General features: G+C 34.5%; 1 protein-coding gene across 1 annotated transcript in view; it reads right to left on the reverse strand.

Annotated features, from left to right (window-relative positions):
• Positions 1-25,000, reverse strand: part of LOC106871393 (intraflagellar transport protein 122 homolog) — a 258,134-nt gene that overhangs the window by 36,130 nt on the left and 197,004 nt on the right. Inside the window, 1 exon segment of the mRNA XM_089349475.1 lies at positions 21,790-21,955. Coding sequence (XP_089205601.1) covers positions 21,790-21,955 — 166 coding nt within the window.

Below are 25,000 nucleotides of genomic sequence, written 5' to 3' on the forward strand. Positions count from 1 at the left end.
CTCTGTTTAATTTAAAGAATTTAGTAAAATAACTATTATTATTAAGCTGGTGTTTAGAACATAAATTTATAAGGAATTTTTACGGAAGATTTTAATTTAGATCATTAAAACATGAAGTTCGTCTCATAGATACCAGGGATGATCTCAGGAAGATTAATTTTAAAACAACTGAGTGATGGGTTTGATTTACCAATCTTCTTAACTCTCCAAACAGTTTCCATTCTCCAAATTTTGACTTATCTGGCTTGGGTTTGATCCGGATCTATAATAAAAACACCCTTTGCTCAAGATGTCAGGCAGAGGGATTGAACCCTGAACTATGTGACTGTGAAGAATACTTCTTAACCACGCACCATATTTACTAATGCGATACAGCTTTAACTACTGTGCAGTTTAAATAAAGTACGAAAGAGAAATCAATGCCAACAACAGAATTTTAATGGATTATTTTCCGAGACATTAACCAATAAGTAACTCAGCCAGTTTTATTTAACATGAGTTACAGGGAAAATTATTCTAATAACTTTTACACTAGAAAAAAGAAAAAAAATATCAAAGCTGTTCAGTGGAAAACCTGCAGACAAACCACAGTGATTAAGTGGGTAGTAGTAATAGTAGTTAAGAAGGAAGAGGAGGAGGAGGAGGAGGAGGAGGAAGAGGAGGAGGAGAAGAAGAAGAAGAAGAAGAAGAAGAAGAAGAAGAAGAAGAAGAAGAAGAAGAAGAAGAAGAAGAAGAAGAAGAAGAAGAAGAAGAAGAAGAAGAAGAAGAAGAAGAAGAAGAAGAAGAAGAAGAAGAAGAAGAAGAAGAAGAAGAAGAAGAAGAAGAAGGTATCTGGCAATAATAGTTTAATCTACAGGAAAGAAATGCAGATAGAGTGAAGAACTTCACTGTCATTGTCGTTATTCAAGAACAATTTTTTTAACTTGATCCAGCAGTTTTTGAAATCTTAATCTGCACTAGCACAAACTTTACAGAAAAACATCGCAGAATATTTACTAGTTACACTATAATAGTCATTCTTTATTGTATTTCAAAAGGAAAATTATAGATACATAACAACAACCAGTACAATAATAATAACAACAATAATAATAATGATGATGATGACAATAACATTCAGGTGTACATGTGTGAGAGAAATATTGGTTTGAAATTTTGCCATATGGCTTGTGGCAAAGTTTGGGGAAGGAGTTTAGTCAATTACATTGACTCCCAGCATTTAACCCTTTCATTACCATATTTATTTTGAGATGCCTAGTGTTGCTTTCAATTAATTTTAAATGTAACAAAGAATTTAGTAACATAACTTAGTTATTGTTAAGCGAGTTTTAGGAACATAAATGGTGACTAATGTTTGATGAAAGATTTTAATTCAGAACTTATGAAAACAAGACATTCGTACTCAGAGCCTGAGATGGTTTCAGCTGGACTGATAATGAAAGGTTTAAAAATATCATGGTGACTTTAACCCTTTCGTTACCATATTTCTGTTGAGATGCTTTATTCCTGTTAATTAATTTTAAATATAACGAAGAATTTAGTAAAATAACTTAGTTATCGTTAAGCGAGTTTTAGGAACATAAATGGTGACTAATGTTTGGTGGAAGATTTTAATTCAAAATTTATGAAGACAAGACATGTGTACTACAGACCCAGAGATGGTTTCAGCAGGGTTGGTATCAAAAGGGTTAAAAATAGCATGGTGGCTTTAACCCTTTCATTACCATATTTCTGTTGAGATGCTCTGTGTTTCTTTCAATTACTTTAAATATAACAAAGAATTAAGTAAAATAACTTAGTAATCATTCAGCTAGTGTTAGGAACATAAATTGTGACTAAAGTTTGATGGAAGATTTTAATTCAGAACTTATGAAAACAAGACATTTGTACTCAGAACCGGAGGTGGTTTCAGCTGGGTTAATATCAAAAGGGTTAACTAGTACTTATTTTATTGATCCTGAAAAAAGGCAAGGTCAACCTCAGCAGAATATGAATTCAGAACATAAGGATGAACATACGGGCAACATACTAGTTGCCAGTAAAAATGATTCAAAACACAAAGACAACTCTGGATGAGAAGCAATGTCAACCTTGGCAGAATTTGAACTTAGAATATAAGGATGGACAAATTACTATTAAGAATATTTCTCAGTGTACCTACAATTCTATAAACCTCACCACAGCCCCATTGCAAGAGAAATATTTTAAAAAGCACAAATATAATTCTTCACAAAATAAAATCTTATGCAACTGAATACTTTCTGTAAATAAAACAATGAATAGAAAGTTCCCTGTTTTTCTGCTAACCATTACGATATATCCTTGAGACAATAAAAGATTACCACAGTGTCTGCAACAGCTACATGCTAGTTGCCAGTAAAAAAAAAAGGCTGCAAAACTCAAAGCCAACCCCATTTTATTAATTATTTTTTAAATAGTTTCAATTTTTTTTTTTTCTTCACAAAGCCAAAATGTTATCAGTGCCAAGATGAAATATTTACTTTATTTTATATTTTTTTTTAATATATTTTATTTTCCTTAGAATTTTTAACAAAATAATAATAATAATAATTATAATAACAATAATAATAATAATAAACTATGAAAGAACAAATTATAATTTTTTTTTCTCTTTGTTTTATTTCCCTTTATTTTTTATATTTTATTTCCCCCAAACAATTCCAGCCTTAGAGTTTCATACAAGAAATTCTTCGTACTTTCGCTGTTTCTTCTTCTACTACTACTACTATTGTGTTTTTACTTTCTTTATTTTTTCTTTTTTTCTTTTTTTTTCCAGAGAAGTTCTCAACAAAAATGATGTATCCTTTTTTTGTTTGAGGAGTTTCAATGGTGATTTACAAAAACAGAAACAGCTCTATTATAACTGTGTACAAAACCAAACTATTTCAGTGTAGCAATGGAACAGGTAAGCAGAGCAAGACAACACTTGCCAAAAGCCGAGATACAAAGAAACAAAATTGGCCCACTTTCAATACAAAATGAATATTATTACCTGTTATTTAGCCTCGGGTCAGCTTAGGCTGAGCAGACCTATAATCAAAGGTGCTCCAGGTATGACCACCCATCCAATCCTTTTGTATCTTCTATCTTTTATCTTTTACTTGTTTCAGTAAATAAATAGACGGTGGCCATGCTGGAGCACTATCTTGTGTCAAATGAATCAACCCTAATGCTAATTCTTTCCAGCCTGGTACTTCTTCTATCAGTCTTTTTTGCCAAACTGCTAAGTTACAGGGAAATAAATACACCAACATCAGTTGTCGAATGGTGGAGGCAGGAAGGGGGGAAGCACAGACACACACACACACACATAGGTATGCATATATTTATATAGACACACACACACACATATATATAGATATGTGTGTGTGTGTGTATATATATATATATATATATATATATATATATACATATAACCCATGCTAGCATGGAAAGCGGACGTTAAACGACGATAATGATGATGATGATATATATATATATATATATATATATATATATATATTATCATCATCATCATCATTTAACTTCTATTGTCCATGCTGGTATGGATTGGATAGTTTTGAAAGGACCTCAGCCACTTGGCCTCCATGAGGCCCAACACACGAAAGGAATTCAGCTCCTTTGCCTCTGTGAGGCCCAATGCTCGAAAGATCCTCAGCCATTCTGCCTTTGTGAGACCCAATGCTCGAAAGGACCTCAGCCCCTTTGCTTCTGTGAGGCCCAACACTCACAGGCAACAACAGTGAAGCAGGCAACGTGTATTTATGTATGCATGCATATGAAGGGCTTTTTTCGGTTTCTGTCTACTATATCCACTCACAAGGCTTTGATCAGTCGCAAGCCATAATAGAAGACGCTTGGATGTGATTTGAAGGGACTTGGTTGTTATTTCCAGCAGGTCAAACAACCACATAGAGGCACCATTTTTAACTTCGTGATTAGAAGTCCTTCAGTAAAGCAAGAAAAAAGAAGGATAATATAAATTAGAATGTAAAATTACATTTACTGGAATATTGCTTATAGGCGAGTGAATCATATATATATATATATATATATATATATATATATATATATATATATATATATATATATATATATATACACATATATATACATATGTAAAATGGAGCTGTGACTGGTATTTCAATAGTTTTAATACTAAAATTTACAATAGAACACAAACACGATAAGGGAAATTCTAATAGCATTAGCTATTTATCACATTTTTCACATTGCTTCAACTTCCACTGTTATGCTGAATATAATATATATATGTGTGCTGTAATGTTAGCTAAGTGAATTACAACATTCGTAATGGACCAGGTAAGAATAATAACAATAATAATAATAATAATAATAATAATAATAATAATAATAATAATAATAATAATGGTGATGATAACAACAACAACAGCAAAAACAGAGGTGTAAAACAAGCATTAAATCTAACAATATGAGTTTCATTCTGCACAAAGATGTCAGACTTGCTGCTGTTTAGTATTTCAAGTGAACAGCCAACAAAAGAAATACTGGAATTAAAACTAAAAAAAGAGAGAGATTTTACATTTGTCAACATCAGAGAACATTTGTTTAAGTTCCGTGTGCTTTACATTTGGGTGAGTGAGAATTACTGGGTTAAAATGATTGAGCGACAATGATTGAGTGAGAATGATTGAGTGAGAATGACTGAGCGAGAATGATTGAGTGAGAACGATTGAGTGAGAATGATTGAGTGAGAATGATTCAGTGAAAATGATTCAGTAAAAATGATTGAGTGAAAATGATTGCATAAGAATGATTGAGTGAAAATGATTGCATAAGAATGATTGAGTGAGAATGACTGAGCGAGAATGATTGAGTGAGAACGATTGAGTGAGAATGATTGAGTGAGAATGATTCAGTGAAAATGATTGAGTGAAAATGATTGCATGAAAATGATTGAGTAAAAATGATCAAGTTAGAATGATTGAGTGAGAATGATTGAGTGAGAATGATTGAGTGAGAATGATTGAGTGAGAAATATTGTGTGAAAATGATTGAGTGATAATGATTGAGTGAAAATGATTGAGTAAAAATGATTGAGTGAGAATGATTGCATGAGAATGATTGTTGAAAATGATTGAGTTGAAATGGTTGAGAATGATTGACTTAAAATGACTGAGTGAAAATCCACACAGTTTCTGAAACAGAGTATGGGCATTGATAAATTTACTTAAAGGGCCATTCATAGGGAGCTCTTCTGAACATCCAACTTTGTATCAAAGTAACTAATGTTAGAATTGAGAGAATTCAATGTAATACAGTAATATACATCTGAAAACTTTGGATACGTGATTGATAAAATTTGAATTAAAGAATCCATTAGAAATATGAAAAAAAAAAAAAGACTACGGAAGTTTGAAAGCTGGATCTAAAGTCTAATATGAAAGAGTTGAAAGACAACATATAGAAGACTGTAATATGTGCAGAGTCATCTCTTTCAATGATTAAAAGGAACAGGGATATTGGTAAGTCTATAAAATATGAAAAGAGCATATAAAATCTCTTTTACATTTATTTATCCATGATATAAGCATGGAATAAAATGATCTTTTATTATTTTATTGCTGGTTAGCTTTTATGACTCATATCCCCTGATCGATACACAAATCTCCAAACATCCCTGATCTTTTCCGCACGTCTAAACACTGCTTTTACCAAACTATGATCACCTCTGCTTTTACTGCATTGCCTGGCCTAAACAAACACACCTCACACACTACACTACTCACTAACCCCACCACCACGCATATCCATATACTGCATCAGTTTTCCCTAAACAACTGTAAGCAGCTCAATACTCCTATGTGCTTTTCAAAATCTATGGTACTTCAGCTAAATGTCTGGAGATCCACCAGTTTTAACCCTTCAGCATTTAGATTTCTTTGTCAAATGCATTCACGTGGTTTTGAATTAATCACATGTTTCAATGGTGTATTTGTATATTTTTAGAATGGCATTGTGGGGTAGGTGTGAGAGGCTGGATTTGGTCAGTTTTAACATAAAACTGGTATAATATTTGGGCTGGATATGGTCAGCTTAAATACTAAAAGGTTGAGATAAGAATGTTTGGGAGCAAAAGTTTTCATCTACAAGCCATCTGAAACCACTAAGCAAGGGTGCAACAAGCCATATTTTTAGGTATGTCCCTTCACACCCTTTACACAGCCAAAACCCATAACCCCAATGTCCCAAATGACTCACATTCAGCTGAGTTGTGGCCATATTGGCAGCAGATACTATGAGAAGCTCACCTATTTCTACCAACTAGGCATTTTTTTCCCACCAGCACAACTGAAAAGAAATAAAAAAGCAAGTGGTTGTGTGGTAAGAAGTTTGCTTCCCAACCACATGGTTCTGTGTTCAGTCGCACTGCATGGCACCTTGGGAAAGTGTCTTCTATTATAGCCTTGAGCTAACCAAAGCTTTGTGAGTGGATTTGGTAGACAGAAACTGAAAAAAGCCCATTGTATATATGTCTGTGTTCATACTCTCAACACCACTTGACAATCGATGCTAGTGTATTTACATCACTGTAACTTAGCGGTTTAGCAAAAGAAACCAATAAAATGAGTACCGGGCTTTAAGAATTAAATACTGGGGTTCATACATTCGATTATAAATTCTTCAAGGCAGTGCCCCCGCATGGCCTCATTCTGATAACTGAAACAAGTAAAAGATAAAAGACAAAAATCAAAAGGTGCCTTTGTACACTGGACAGCTTGCAAGCTCTCACACCTCCCAAATGTTTTGAACCCAGTCCTTCTGGTTCCTTGTCACCAACTTTCCAGAATCTTCTCAGTCACCAAACCTCAACCAAGTTTGGTCTGTTAGTAGCCTTCATATTTGTTTTCACTGCCTGTTGCCTTCGTGGCGGTGGCACGTAAAAGCACCCACTATATTCTCAGAGTGGTTGGCGTTAGGAAGGGCATCCAACTATAGAAACTCTGCCAAATCAGATTGGAGCCTGGTGTAGCCATCTGGTTTCACCAGTCCCCAGTCAAATCGTCCAACCCATGCTAGCTTGGAAAGCGGACATTAAACGATGATGATGATGACTACAAGTTTCACCATCATGTACACAGACATGGCAAGTTCAAATACTCCACTTCTGATTGCTTCACACAAACAAAACCAACCATAATGATGTCAATTATAATTTCCTTCACATATTGCAATTTCAGAGTTAAACCCCATCCTTGCAAAACACTTCAGATTTTATCATTCTACAAAAATCTTTTTCTATCTTTGGAAACACATGTTACAGTGTATCTATCCTCAAGAAAGAAAGTCTTTCTGACCATGACAAATATAGATCTATAGATCTATCATCCTCACTTCTAGTACCTGAATGTTGATGATAAAAACCATAAATATAGAGCTTCTACATCAGCTTCAGTCTACCACATTCCTCAACGAACACTATTGTGGATTCTGAACAGCCATATTGAAATAGAAACATGTTCTAAATCATCCCTCCAGTATCCGTCATCCGGTGGAAGTTTGATAAAAACAACATCATTGCACTTATTATCAGTGAAGATTTGAATTGTGCATTGGAATGAAATTTTCCTAACAAAACCACTTGCCTACATATTTCATCTGTTTCATAACTTTAGGCTTGCTTTCTTTCAGATGACACTGATAGATCTCTCTCTCTGTGACCCCCACCTCCTCTAATCTAATGTAGTCCAAGCTTCACTGTGACCCTTACATTCTTTCTTTCTTGTATAATAACAAGTACGGGTATGACCAATGAATTCTGTCTAACCCATGCCAACACTGAAAGTTGAACATTAATCCTTTAGCTTTCAGATTACTCACACAAATTTAATGTTTATTTATTCATAGTTTTGAATTAATGGTGCATTATCTCATAACTTTGAAATCAGGATGATGAGATTGTATATTTTTATCATAACAATGTTGGGTAGGTGTGAGATGCTGGATCAGACCAGTTTAAACATAAAACTGGTAGAACATTTGGGCTGCATTTGGCCAGTTTAAACATAAAACTGGTAGAACATCTAGGCTGGATCTGGCCAGTTTGAATATAAAATTCGTAGAACATCTGGGCTGGATCTGACTAGTGCAGACATAAAATTGGTAGAACATCTGGGCTGGATCTGGCCAGTGTAAATATAAAACTGGTAGAACATCTGGGTTGGATCTGGCCACTTTAAAGATAAAACTGGTAGAACATCTGGGCTGGATCTGGCCAGTTTAAACATAAAATTGGTAGAACATCTGAGCTGGATTTGGCTAGTTTAAATATAAAACTGGTAGAACATCTGAGCTGGATCTGGCCTGTTTAAACATAAAACTGCTAGAACATCGGGGATGGATCTGGCCAATTTAAACATAAAACTGGTAGAACATCTGGGCTGGAACTGGCCAGTTTAAATATAAAACTGGTAGAACATCTGGGCTGGATCTGGCAAGTTTAAACATAAAACTGGTAGAACATCTGGGCTAGATCTGGCCAGTTTAAACATAAAATTGGTAGAACATCTGGGCTAGATCTGGCCAGTTTAAACATAAAACTGGTAGAACATCTGGACTGGATCTGGCTAGTTTAATGCTAAATGGTTAAAACAAAGATGATGACAACAACAATGGCTGGCATAATACAGATGCAGCTTAGAAAGGCGGTCTTTGAAGGCAATACATCCTGTTTTCCACTGACCCATGCATCAGATGCAGTTATAAAGTGCAGCAATTGACTTGCAAAAGATAAATTGCAAGAGACAAATAAATATCCACTGGATAAACAACATAACCTTCAGATATGAAATAAATGCTATTTCTGATAATTATAACTGCCTTCTTCAAAATACTTGAATTATCAGTTGTTATTGAAAAAAAAAAAACAAAAAAAAAAAAAAAGAAATTCAGGTTTGTGAAAATAATATATATTGGGTATACAATGAAAAGAAAGCTATCTTTTATGAAATTTAAAATAGAAAATATTTCCTGGTATCAAGGGAAAGACATTTCACAAAATTCAATCAAATACAAAAGAGGGGAAAAGATTTAAATTCATAGTAGTATGTAAATGAAAGAAAAATATATAAGAATAATGAAATATATTCTTCCTATATTTTGGGAGTTTTTTGGCAAATTATTTTTGTTAGTAGGAACAGAAATTTCCATGTTCATCTTTCCATATTCACAATACAGAAAGTTTAACAGGAAAAAAAATAATAAAATAGAAATAATTTTAATTTTATATATGTTAGATGACTTTATGAATTCAAAATAGAATCATGATATTACGGAAAATAGTAGGGAACACATTCAGTAAAATATTTTCAACATGAATGAAGAATGCAAAAGAATGCTATTGAAATGGATACAAGTCGTTTGAAAAATATTTTGACACAAGTTCCATGTAGAAATCTGTAAATCTGTATATAATGATGAATACATATTTTTATTGTATGGTATGAATAAGATATGTATGTATATACATACACACAAACACACACACACACACACACACACACACACATATATATATATATATATATATATATATATATGCACACACAAGGAGAGAGAGAGAAATACAAACAGAAAGAAGCCAATTGTGCATGAATAGGTAGGTGCGAGTGTGTTAATGTTTCTTCATCTTGACATAGTTGTAAATATGAGAGTCACTGTCATACAAAGGTGCCATCATCCATTTTCAGTCATCTTCCATTGCTTGAAAGCAAGTGTGGTTTAGCAACAGGAAGGGCATCCAACCAAATAAAACCTACCTCAATGAATTCTGTCTGATCCATGAAAGAATGGAAATGAGAACATTATGATGATGATGATGATGATGATACTCACTAAGACTTTCATTTTTGCTAAGTGGTTAGGGTGTTCTGCTCATGATTGTAACACTGTAAGTTCAATTCCTGGAGGTACATTGTGTCCTTCAGCAAGACACTTTATGTCAGTGTCCACACAAATGAGTTGTACCTGTAATTCAAAGGGCTAGTCTTGTCACATTCTGTGTCATGCTTACTCTCCCTGAGTAACTAAATTAAGGTTGCAGGTGACCATTAACTTCACAAGTTAACTGGAATCCTTTGTTAGATCATTGCAGTGACATCGTGTTTCATTATTTACATTTTACGGATATTTGTCTTCATCTTGTTTGTTGCTAACACAACATTTCGGCTGATGTACTCTCCATTATGATTATTATTATTATTATTATTATTATTATTATTATTAAGGTCACTGCCTGGAATCGAACTCAGAATCTTGGGGTTAGTAGCCCTTGCTATAAACCACTATGCCATATGCCCATTGACAATTGTGGAGTGAATTTTAGGGCTTATAAATCTAATATTTTCCTATCCTTCCTTAATACCAGTTCCCATATGCTACTCATATTTGTACTAGATTCCAAGTTTGATTCCAGGCAGTGACCTGAATAATAATAATAATGATGATAATAATAATAATAATAATAATAATAATAATAATAATAATAATAATAATAATAATCATAAGGTATAAACACACGCCAGAAAAGGTCACAGAAAACGAGAAAGCAACCATACTCTGGGATATGCCAATACACACAGATAGAGAAATTAAGGCAAATAGACCAGATATAGTTGTCAAAGATCATGAAGAAAAAAAATGCTTTCTAATTGATGTATCAATACCAGCAGATGACAACGTTTCTCTAAAAGAAATGGAAAAACTTTCAAAATACAAAGACCTGGAAATAGAGATAACTCGAATGTGGAATCTAAAAACAGAAACAATTCCTATCATAGTAGGTGCCTTAGGTATAATAAAAAAATATTCAGACAAATACATAACAAAAACACCAGGACTTACAAATATATATAACATACAGAAAATTGCACTACTGCGTACTGCACACATTCTACGCAAAACACTTTCAATACAGTAAACATAAGAGCACCACAGCAAACCACAGCACATACCCAAGGCGCACAGAGCTGCGCTCGGTAGTGAAGTGAAAGCACGTTATAAAAATAAAACTACTGAACAATAATAATAATAATAATAATAATAATAATAATAATAATAATAATAATAATAATAATAATAATAAAAATAACAACATAGGAAAGATATCTTTGGAATGAGAACCTAGATTTGAAATTCCCCCAGGACACCTGATGAAGTCTGGAGAGTACATCAGCCAAAACGTTGTGTTAACAACAAACAAGATGAGGACAAATATCCGTCAAATGTAAATAATGTAAATAATTCCCCATCTCTCAAATATAGAACTGTATTATCTTGTTTCTTGTCTCCTCTAATACTTTAAATGATTTCTCAGAAAGAAACAGACAATAAATATACAGGTGTCTCCATAGTCAACCAAACTCGAATGCATCTGCTATAACTTTGGGGATTATGATAAAGAGGAGGGGATTCAGGACTGAGCTCTGATCAATACCCGAGCACACACCAAATCCCTTACTAAACTCATTACTTACTTTCACTTTGTTGACAGACCCGACAAACGGGAACGTGAAACTCTGAGTAACAGTTTTTGTGATATTTTTGCTGCTTTTTAATAAAGCATATTACTCTACCTCTGGTATTTGGGTACTATTTCTTCCCTCTTGTTTCGCATTTATGTGCTTACTCTGGTGCGTATATACACACACACAAACACACACACACAAAGACACACACACACACACATATATACACACATTAGAGGAAAAGGACATTAGAAACCAAGGCAGGATGAGTACCTCGAGTGATTTATAATAATTTAAATAGGTTAAGGTTAAATTGAAGTCTCACAGTTTTTCTGAGATATCCCAAGTGACTGGCTAACATGTCTGTACACTGGGTATTCTGCCATCAGAGACAATGTATGTATGTATGGAAGTTCTAGACAGAGGAATTCACAGTTTATAAGGAATTAAATAGGAAAATAAAGATTAAAAGTAGATATAAGATTACAGACAGGATAATAAAAGTTCACAGTTCATCTTTTCCCAGAAGGTATGGAGGTTGGGCCGTACTTCTGTGAAGGTATAGGGCCTTATGCTTAATCCCAAGTAAATCCAGGCAGAAGTTTGGCAGTATTTTGAATGATGCATTCATGTTGAAATGGCTAGCTAGTGTCCTCTAATGTATACCTGCCAACACAGAAGCCTAATATGGATCCCTAGCCTCAGCCGTGAACTTGGAACCTAACGGATGACCAGTTATAATACTTACTCAGCGTACCTATTCATTTAGATCACCAGTGTACTAAACACCTCATATCCTAAAACACACACACTCTGGCATGTAAATAGCACCAGTTAAGCGTGACTGTTACAAGCGTCGTCTTCTTGGCACTTGTGCCGGTGGCACGTGAGAAGACATTTGAGCAAGGTCGTTGCTAGTGTCGTTGGACTGGCTCCTGTGCAGGTGGCATGTAAAATACACCATTTTGAGCGTGGCTGTTGCCAGTACTGCCTGACTGGCCTTTATGCTGGTGGCATATAAAATCACTTACTACATTCTTGGAGTGGTTGGTGTTAGGAAGGGCATCCAGCCGTAGAAACTCTGCCAGATCAGATTGGAGCCTGGTGTAGCCATCTGGTTTGCCAGTCCTCAGTCAAATCGTCCAACCCATGCTAGCATGGAAAGCGGATGTTAAACGATCACGATGATGATATGTGTATATATATATATATATATATATATATATATATATATACATATATATATATATATATACATATACATACACACACATACATATATGTATATTTGTGAAAGAGGATCCTCTTGCAATATATCAACATCATGAATAAATTGCCAAATGTGTTTGTAAATGCATACATCTCCATAAATAATGATGGCAGAATGATAATAATACGCAAAACCGACATTTTCCACAATCTGTACCAGAAAGGATATAATTTAAAAAACATTAAAAAAAAAAAAATGTAAATGCGTTTATTTAAAAATTCTAAATTAAAATTCCTTCAATAACTACGGTTTTAATAAATACATCCAGTTAACAGATTGCAATTTAATAACCTTAGAAAAAATAGGCATTTATCATATGGTATGCAAAGCATAAATACGTTTTATTCTTTGTGCCATATAATAATGTGTGTATGAGATAACAAATGCCATCAAGCAATATATGGAATAATTTTCAACAAGAGACGAGCTTTCTCAATATATCTTTCTCTGCTAATGCTGCCTCTAACAAAGAACAATGAGTGTGTGATAATGAAGAGAAGGTTTCAGAGAGGCACATTATCATCCATAAAGTCATAGGCTGTGACAAAAGAACTTCAACAAATCAAATCAATTCTGAATTGATTAATTAACTTAGTAAGTGACGAATTATCTAATTGATTGATATTATAAATTAAGTGAAATACAACTAGTAAGTATGTTTTTTCTGTGCAGGATGATGCTTCTATACATACAGCAAATTAATTCAGAACTTAAAGCTTCTGTATCCTGACTGTGTATTGTCATTTTTACCCTTTGTCATGGGTGCATTAGGTTACGTACCAACAAATTTGCACGCAAACCTAGAAATACTTGGTTTTACAGAGAAAGAGCGAAAGAAACTGATGCAGATCCAATCTATTTGTGGCACAATGAAGCACTGTAACACATTCCAAAAATTCTCCTTCTAAGATTCTAATGTGAATAGATGCATCAAAGGTTCAACCAGCACGCCAACTCAATCACATATCTAAAATATTGGGGACTTTCTTAACTCAGAAATTCTTGTCACTTTGTTAGCAACTGGCTTGAGTTCTATCAAAAAGAACTTAAATTAAACTTAAAGAAAAATCATACACACATACATACACATGCATACATACACACGCATACATACACACGCATACATACACATGGATATCTATATATATATATATCCCACTTATGCATACCTTTCCTTCATTGGACACTAAACTCTGCTTGCGAAGACCTGTTGGGGCAAGTGAAATCAAAATTGAAATCGTAATTGAACCAAATTCGATGACTGGCACCCATGCAAGTGGAGTGCTAACAGCACCATCCGAGCATGATCCTTGCCACAGCAGCTGTCTGGCTTTCGTGCTAGTGGCATGTAAAAGGCACCATTTGAGCATGATCATTACCAGCGTCGCCATACTGGCACTTGTGCTGGTGGCACATGAAAAAACATTCGAGCGAGGTTGCTGCCAGTTCCACTGGACTGGCTCCTATACAGGTGGTGTGTAAAATACACCATTTGAGCATGGCCGTTGCCAGTACCACCAAACTGGTCCTCATGCTGGTGGCACGTAAAAGCACCCACTACACTCTCAGAGTGGTTGGCATTAGGAAGAGCATCCAGCTGTAGAAACTCTGCCAGATCAGATTGGAGCCTGGTGCAGCCATCTGGTTCGCCAGTCCTCAGTCAAATCGTCCAACCCATGCTATCATGGAAAGCAGACGTTAAACAATGATGATGATGATATATATATATATATACTAGCTGTTGGACCCAGTGTTGCTCATGTTTTCCGTGTTGAAGTGAAGCCCACCTCTGACCTTGTATTGAAATCTTCTACATTCCCCATGCCAACTATTACCCATTAAGATGTTATAACTGGTTTGGCAGGGATTTTACCAGGTTAACGCTTTCGACTTACTCCTATATACTGAACCATCTGAAGTCACAGTTAAACTTTTGGGTGTACCTTGACCCATTGAGAGTGATGTTTGTTTATTTCTCTCCCCTTAATGCCACCCTCTTTACAAAATTGATCAGCATGTCCAATCTCAGTAAAATCCAAAGGAAAGTGTTAAGGTTATGTCACAAAATAGAATCCATGTGACTATTTATATGAAAATATTCCAGTGACTTTTAAATCCTAATACATTATATGAATAATCGGTGTTTCATATGTCGAAATGCTTAATTTTACTCATGGGTCAATATTCTTCAAAATCTAAAATCTCCCGCTCATATGCAATTATCGATTTTTTGTCAACTCGTCATGCTGGTATCAACTAGTGGACATGAATTGTAATCAAGTGTAAAATTTCTACAAAATCGATAAGAATGCCTCTAAGGAAATGCTTATTTGCATTTGTACCCTTTCAAGCCCTTTTGAATTAAAAAAAACACCTTTACTGTCTCCCCCCAACAAAATTCACCTACTTCTTTAATTTCATTAAAATAGGATAAAAAACATAAAAGTTACAGCCCAAAATAAAATCCTTTTGGGTATTTGCACTCAGAATGCCAATTGATTTTATAAGACTACTGCTCAGGTGCAATTATCGATTTTTTGTCAACACCATATACTGACATCAACTCACTGCCAGGAGCTTTGCTCACTCATTGATTTTCATCAAAATCAGACAAAAAATGCAAAAGCTGCAGGAAAAATAACATTGTAATGGGAATTTCTATTTAAACACCCGATTGAGCTCAGAAAAAGATGCCAACTGAGCATTATAGAGTTTTTGAAAAATTCCGGCCTTATTTGAGCTTTAGGGCATGTTATCTGCCTGTGCCAAAAATCATTAAAATCGGTTGGACAGTGTGGGAGGAGTTAGAGTAACCCCCAAACACACAGACAGACACCATTACACATTTATGTATATAGATATAGGTATATGTAATATATTAAGGGCATTACTACACGTAGATGCCTCACGCTATAAGGGACACTTAAAATCAAAACTACTTTAATAAATATACAGTGTACCGACAGCGAGGGAATGCAACTTAGAAGTCATCTTTTAAAAACAGATTCAGCCGCAAATCATATGATTTCATAGTTAGTGTACATAATCCACTTTTTAATCGTCAGTGCAGGCATAATCAGAATACATAAAGATGAACAAAATATTTACATACCAGATGAACACCAAATGTATCTAACACAGAAATGTTCACACTTATATAACCATGTCAAATGTGCCCTTAATATAATACATGTATTTAAAGGGAATAATTATATATATTGTATTAATTTTTTCCTTAAGTGGTTTTTCACGCTGGCTACTTGATAAATTCTTATATAGATTTTATCCTTATATTTAATTTAAAATAAATATATGTATATCTATCTATCTATCTATCTATCTATCTATCTATCTATCTATCTATTTATCTATCTATCTATCTATCTATCTATTTATCTATCTATTTATCAATCTATCTATCTATCTAAATATATCTATCTATCTATCTATATATATATATATATATATATATATATATATATATTTATATATATAATAAAAAAGTGACAACAAAAGAATGAGACCTCGATATTAGGCAAATAGAGGATTATATATGTATAGTTTAGAACAATCAGTATATATGGAAAGAGAGAGACAGAGAGAGAGAGAGACAGACAGACAGACAACAGACAGAGACTTATATAGTAAAACTGATAAAAAGAGTACATTGAACTTGCCGTGAGGAGTGGAAAATTCCAGATTTCTGACAGGCTTTCTTCAGAGAAAAGTTGAAAGGAAAGAAAACTTTTACACCATGTAAGTTGAAAAAAAAAAAAGAAACACTTAAAGGATGTAAGAGTCTGTTGTCTCTTACATCCTTTCCTTTCAACTTTCCTCTGAAGAAAAACTGTCTGAAATGTTGAATTTCCCACTCCTCACTGCAAGTTCACTGTACTCTTTTTGTATTGATTTTACTAAATAATACAAGTCTTGCTACTGCAAACCAATACCAGTCTCTTTCTGCCGTTTTGATCTCATGTGTATGTGTGTGTATATATATATATATATATATATATATATATATATACTCACATACATACATACATACATATATATATATATATATATATATATATATATATACTCACATACATACATACATACATATATATATATATATATACTCACATACATACATATATATATATATATATATATATATATATATATATATATATATATATATATATATATATATACACATATATATATATATAACAGTATTAATAAAATAGATGGAATGTGTAATAGATTTTATTGGGTACAACACATGTTTCGACCCATTCTGGGTCTCTTTGGGTACATCAATAAAAAGTCTCACTAGAGATTTTCTGAGTCAGCTTACGTACCACTATATGTCCATCAAATTCAAGAATGAATAAAAAAAAAATTCCACTACAAAGTTCTAGGTAATCGAAACTGTGCCAGTGCTTTACTCATCATCTATTTATACATTTTGTATAATTTTTCTATTATATATATACACATAGGGAGAACTCACAAAAAAAACAAAAAAAAGACGAAGACAGGTGGTGTAGAAAACAAACAGATGTATTAGTATAACGCTCGGGAATTGAAAAAGTCTTTCACGTTTCGAGCCTATGCTCTTGCACAAAGGAACACAGAAATAAACAAGGAGAGAAACAAGGAGAGAAAAAAAAAGGAGAGAAAAAAAAAGGAGAGAAAAAGAAGGAGAGAAAAATTATGTGTGTAGTGGTTAGCGATCTATCATGACACAAACACATACACACTAACGTTAACTAGTTTACAGAATGTACAATGTACAGAGTACTTTTTACACAGCACCAGCACCACAGGAGTTAGAAAGTAACTCAGAAGACAAGACGTCTCAGCTGAGGAGGGTTGCAGTGAAGAGGGTACTGGCTTTATTTGTTCTTATCAAGCTTGTCACTCCCTTGAAGCTCTTGCTGTTAGTACTGCCCAATAAGCCACTGACGAGCCCACTAGAAACCTATAATTAATCATGCAGTTTTTCATAGATTATGACTGATAAAACATAAATTTTTTTCTTATAGCCCAGTATCACGAATAATTTAAACAAAAATAATGCTACATGTTTTCACTTTTCTAAAACTTTTCCCAGTTGACAGGGAAATTGAATTAGTTGTGTACATCAAAGTAGTCTTGAAACTCATCAGTATTAGAACTTCTACTAAGAAAAATGAATGGAAAATAGAACGGAAAAATAGAAAACGAATACAATGTGAAAACCTGGGAAACAGAAACAGAAAAAGAAAAAAGGTGAGGTGAGGTGTGGAGTAAGTAGCAGAAGATGGGGGGAAAGAGTAACAGGTTGTACACACCAGAACAAAGAAGTGTGTTTAGCTGTACCAGAAGGACATGGTCACAAAGGCATTGCTGCAAAGAATGGCCAGCAACACTCACTGCAACAGCCACCTTATGATACGAAAGTGATTGAGAATCAAAAAGAATAAAGGATTCAGTTTTTTTCCAGAAAAGCTAAAAGAGATTTTGTTGTTGTTGTTGTACTTAGCAAGATTCTTGATGTGAACTTATATGCTGAAACATTTTGTGATCCCTTGGGAGAGTCATTACGCCAATAATAAACACCAATCTAGCAGACAATTTGATTAACTAAACAATTAATTGAACCATCAATTAGTTAATTAGTTAAATGGTTAACCAGTTGACTCATAATGATGAATAAAAGAAATGAAACAGAACCGGTTCATATGTTTATTATTGGTATAATGAAGGTGGTGCCACCAGCCTGAAGGTCTTACCACTGCTGTGTGTCATATCTGCTGCCAATAACCGCTGAAGGGTGGGCTAGGGATGCTGTGGCTAAAAATGTGCAGGCATGCACTGAAGCAGAGGCATCTCTGGCTCTACCTGGATGGTGAGCAGGTGAGGGCTCCGTTTGTCAAACTGATACTTCCTCGGTTCACTTCTTTCCATGAGCTGGAACCATGGATCAAGCATAGACCAAAGCTGGGTGTGTATGGCAATCAGCATGTCATCAGGCACTCATGCTTCTCTCCTGGGCAAGTAACACCAGCAGTGGGGGTTCCACCTCATCATTCTATAGAAGGTTGGTAGAGGTCAAGTGTGACAACAATCTGGGGGAAACTCTAGGTTTCAATGACAGTCAACTTGTCAGTGTGTTCCGGAGAACATTCGTGCGAGGGCCTATAGACAATTTCCAAAAGTCTCTGGCATGGCAATGTTACCAAGGAGTCTTACCAGTTTGGGATAAGCTCACCAGACATGGCTCTTCGATCTCGCCCACATGCCCAAGATACGAGCAGAGCAGTGAAACTGTTCTGCACACAATAGTGCAGTGTCCGAGAATTTCGGAAATGTGGGTTTATGTCAAATAACTGCTGTCATGACTACGAAAAGTACAACTGTCATCTGAATCAATAATAAAGATTGTTCCACCACCCTCTGAATAGGAAAGGGCGAGCATACTTCCTCTATGTAGTGGCCATAAAGAAAGAGGTAATATGGAAGACGCGAGAAAAAGGAATCATGACAGGTGCCTTCATCTCCGGCCTTGGTTCAGAGAACTTCATTTGTTTCCATTTCGGGAGGAAAATAAGGCTGGAGAGGAGGCGCTTGTCACCTAGTAGGAACGAGAAAAAATGGGAAAAAGTGGTGAATATGTTGACAGCGAATTATATATTTTGTGCCTCCTTGAATAAGAATATAAAAGTCATATGAAGAGATCAGTGCTGGAACGTGGTTTGTGGGGTCACACCCGTCCCGCACTTCGTTGTCATCTCATTCGTTATTTATATACATCATTATACTTGTGCTGGTGGCATGTTAGAAAATCATTCAAGCGAAGTCATTACCAGTGCCGCTGGACTGGCTTCCGTGCAGGTGGCACGTAAAAAACACCTTTTTGAGCGTGACCGTTGCCAGAACTGCCCAACTGGCCCTCGTATCGGTGGCACATAAAAGCACCCACTACACTCTCGGAGTGGTTGGCATTAGGAAGGGCATCCAGCTGTAGAAACTCTGCCAGATCAGATTGGAGCCTGGTGCAGCTTTCTGGCTTGCCAGTCCTCAGTCAAATCGTCCAACCCATGCTAGCATGGAAAGCAGACGTTAAATGATGATGATGATTATACATTTTAATTTTATAGTTCTCATGTTGTCATCTCATACGATCCCCCCAACCCCTTGTCTGTCCCCCATATGTATCAATTCTTTGTGGTTAAGAAAGAAATTCATAATGAAGGTGGTGCACTGGCAGAATCATGAAAACACTGGACAAAATACGATGCTCCTTCTGACTTTATGTTCTGAGTTCAAATCTCACAAAGTTTAACTGTCTTTCTTCCTTTCAAAATCAATAAAATAAATACCAGTTAAGTACCGGGGGTATAACACACACACACACACACACACACACAATTTCAGGTTTTGTGCATATAGCAGAAAAGATTTTTGGCACAATGACCCTCATGAGATACAATGAAAGCCTTTTTTCATTGCTTTAGTCACAACGGATGAAGGGTGGACATTATTTATATAATTTATTGTTAAAATTACTGTCATGTTGCTGAAGACTATGTCATCAGAAATTATTATAACTGGGTATTATATTGGTTTCTTTGTTTGCTAATATGAAGAGGAAATTTAAAAGAATGAATCGTTGAGTTATGGAAACATATTTGTAAATACATGTCATAAATATTAAATGGAATTATAAAAAAAATTAATTTAAAAAAAAAAAATTGTTTACAGTTATAAAACAGAATTCTTTCCAAAGTGAAGAAGAGAGAATAATGAGAAAGTCATTCAATCACAAACAAATAATTTAGAAAATTAATCAACTAAAAATTATTTCAATAAGAAGAATTTTAACAGATGAAGAACAAATATAAAGAAAAAGACATACACACAAAAAAAAAAAAAATGAAGAAAAATATTTGTAATGAATGAATAAATTAGAGATTTAACCATCAGCTCACTGCTGTTTTCTAAAACAACAATGTGTAGCTATAGAGCAATCATTGTATTTTAATGTCAATATATTTTAAGTTTTCTGAACACTTATTTAAAAACAATGGTGGAATGTCTCATCTACCGACTAAACCACCTGCAATGACAACCAAACAAGTTAGCCATTATTTATATTTTGGTTTCCAAGTCCACAGACCAATGACTCACAAACTTTTTCAACAACCACCTCTTTTCTGTTACAAACTTTCATTTTTGTTCGTGGTTTGCAAGATTCCTGATGTGAATTCCAGTGTTGAAACAAATCTGGTTGTGTCTTGGTATGGTCATTACACCAATAATAACACATTCACTGGTTCAATATCACTTCTACATTGTTAGTCAAGTGGTTAATATCTAACCAACTAATCAACCATTTATTTTGTATACTGGTTAAACAAACAATCAGTTATGTGTTAGTCAAAGTCCTTTTATTGATATTCCTGACCTCTGCAATGACTTGTTCTTTCTCTTCGAGGTCTGCTCTGAGTATCAAGCAGACTCTCAGGAGAGAGGCAAGTCACTAAAAAAGGTTGTGATGAAAGAACTTTGACAAACAAACAACTGATTGATTGTTTAACCAGCACATTGAACAAATAATTGATTACTTAGTCGGCTAGATATTTAACCAATTGACTACTAACAAAGAAGTGATTTGGAACCAGTGCAGGTGTTATTATTACTGGCATGAAGACCCTTCCAAGACACAACAAGAGTTAAACAACTGACAAATGAAAAATAAAGAAGTGAAGAAAAAGAAGTGTGTGTGCGTGCATGTTTGGAGTTTATTATTGGTATAACAACCCTCCCAAGATACAACAGGTGATAAAAACAGTTTGTATTGTAGATAGACTTAGATATATCTGAAAGAAAGAGAAATCTCATTAGGTCAAGCATTTTGTACAAATTTCAAACAGATTGGCTGGTCTTTTTCTAAGCCACAATGTGCCTAAATAAAACTGCAAACAATGGAATGGTTAAAATATTCTTTTGACTTACCTCCATGTCATGGAAGGATTTAGATCTGATCATCAAACTGCCTAAACTAATGGACTCCTGCAGGTGAACAGGGATTCTCATCTCTTGCAGCTTATCATAAGCAAACCGAGCCAGTTTATAGGCCTGGAGTTGGCGACTCTGTTTTGCAAGTACGTACAGCGTATATCTGAGTTCAGAGTTAAGGGTTCCAATGATACGGCATTTTATTTTATTTCTTTTATTTTTCTACTTGTTTCAGTCACTGGATTGTGGCCATGCTAGGGCAACTCCTTCTCATTGAAAGCTCACTCTGCGGGCTTATCTCAATGACAATCTGCGAGGGAGATGGATCGGGTGGGCTGGTGATAAAGACAATGTGCTGTTGAAATAGCTGTTACATTCACCTCACCTGACACCATGCGATTTTTTTTCTCTAGGGTTATGTGAAGGGCCTGGTCTATGTCCCCACTCCTTCCTGCTGGTGGCACGTAAAAGCACCCACTACACTCTTATATATATATATATATATATATATATATATATATATATATATAATTAATCAAAGGACATACTAAGTATGTCTACCTGCTTGAAATAACAGTCATACTTAGATAGATATACTTAGTATGTCTTTGATTAATTTTAATCCCTTGGCTATTTTGAATGCTATTTTCTGGCCTGCAGTCGCCTGAATCGTTGATTCTGCTATTATCATTCTTAAACTAGTGACATTGGATAATAATAGAATTAACGGTACCTTTGTAAGTTAATTTTATATATATATATATATATATATATATATATATATATATATATATATATATATATATATATACATATATATATATATGTATATGTATATATATATATACAACGGGCTTCTTTCAGTTTCTGTCTACCAAATCCACTCACAAGGCTTTGGTCAGCCCGAGGTTATAGTATAAGACACTTGCCCAAGGTATGATGCAGTGGAAGTGAACCCAGAACCATGCATAATTTTTTTTTTTTTTTGATCTAATATACCCCAATATATAGTCCTTATTTTTGCATACCTGTATGTGAGTACATCCCAAATGTCTTTGTGACTTTGCATTGTAACATTATCAATAACAAATTTCTCAAAGTTCCACTTGGAAAGGAAAGTGAAAGTAGAGAAGTAAAAATTGCCTCCAAATGGACTTGTCAAAAGATGAGTGACTGTGGTAATAATGGTTAAAGTGAATGGCCCTACTCTAGGCATACCTATGGATTGAAGAACAACATTTGGGTGAGGTTTTGTGCCTTTGGTGGTCAGTATAATCTTAGATCTGTGAGGCTTCTTGATTGGCCCTAGATGGAGCTTCTTCTGTATCAGAAGGACTGCATCATTCATGCTGTCACATACTTTCTATACTTTTATCATATTTCACTGTCTGTTCCATTTCTGTCTTCCCATCTTTTATGTAAGGCCCCACACAAATAGTTGTCTAGACTTGCAAGGTCCCCCTCATCTATGCCCCTGTGGCTAATAACAGAAATGATTATTATTATTATTATTATTATTATTATTATTATTATTATTATCATTATTATTATTATTATTATTATTATTATTATTATTATTATTATACAGATGTAGGAGTGGCAGTGTGGTAAGTGGCTTGCTTATGAACCACATGGTTCTGGCTTCAGTCCCACTGCATGGCACCTTGAGCAAGTGTCTTCTACTATAGCCTCGGGTCAACCAAAGCCTTGTGAGTGGATTTGGTAGACGGAAACTGAAAGAAACCCGTCATATATATGTATGTATGTGTGTGTGTGTTTGTGTGTCTGTGTTTGTCCCCACAACATCGCTTGACAACTAATGCTGGTGTGTTTATGTCCCCATAACTTAGTGGTTCAGCAAAGGAGACTTATAGAATAAGTACTAGGCTTACAAAGAATATGTCTTGGGGGTTGATTTCCTCGACTAAAGGCGGTGCTCCAGCATGGCCGCAGTCAAAGGACTGAAACAAGTAAAAGAGTAAAAAATAGATGGATGAACAGACAGAGAGACAGATAGACATAGAGACAGGCACCTAGACAGATAGCTAGACAGATAGATAGACAGATAGACAGACAGGTAACTAAATAGAGGAACAAACAGATACACAGATAGACAGAAGATAAGATAGAAAAACAGACAGTTAAAAGACAAATAGTTAGAAAGACAGACTGACAGACAGACAGAAAGCTAGATAAAGAGACAGGGACAGAGATTGGAAAAGACAACTTAGAAAACTCATTAAAATGAAACTTCAAGTGAGGTGGAGTAGAGAGTGGGATGGGGGGAGGTGTGGACAGTTTGGTAGTGGTGGTCTTTCTGAGAATGGTAAGAATGAATGTTTGAAGCATCAAGAATATGATAAGTATAAAAAGTAAAAGTGACATCTTTCTGGGAAGAAAAAGAAAAGAAAAGAAAGAAAGAAAGAAAGAAAGAAAGAAGAAAGGAAGAAACTTGAAGGCGCCAAAGAAAAAGTGGTTTGACAGGAAAGATGAACATTAAAATCTGGTGAAGTGACAATCTTATTGAATATTTTTAGCAAATTCAAACTCATATAAAACCTAAAGACGTATGTATGTCTGTATACTGTGTATATATTGCACATGTACACTAACACACACACATACATATATACAGAGAGAACGAGTGAGAGAGATAGTTTGAAAAAAAAATATATATAATATATATATATATAATATATATATATATAATATATATATATATGTATATATTTATAACATCATCATCGTCATCAATATGTGTGAATATATGTATATATATACATTATATATATATTTATATCTATGTATATATATATATATATGTGTATATATATATATACACACATACATAGAGACACCCACACACACTCATATATTTATACAGTGTGTGTGCGAGAGAGAGAATGTGACAAAGAGAAATAGAGAGCGGTCTGAGTGGTTCTTTGTGGATGTTATCAATGTATACACACGCATATGTGATCAAACTATATGAATTATAAATCCCATTGCTGCTGCAAAAAAAGAAAAAAAAGAAAAAGAAAGAATTCCAAGTGACAAACCTTGAACAAATGTTATTTTCGATTCAGCAACATGCACACACATATACGTGTGTGAGATACACACAACTCGGTGTGCATTTAATCATATGTAAAGACATATATGCAAGCACAACAAACATTATATATATGTATATATATATATATATATA

This window comes from Octopus bimaculoides, chromosome 3, assembly GCF_046866305.1.
Source record: "Octopus bimaculoides isolate indiv1 chromosome 3, ASM4686630v1, whole genome shotgun sequence".
In the NCBI taxonomy this organism is placed as follows: domain Eukaryota; kingdom Metazoa; phylum Mollusca; class Cephalopoda; order Octopoda; family Octopodidae; genus Octopus; species Octopus bimaculoides.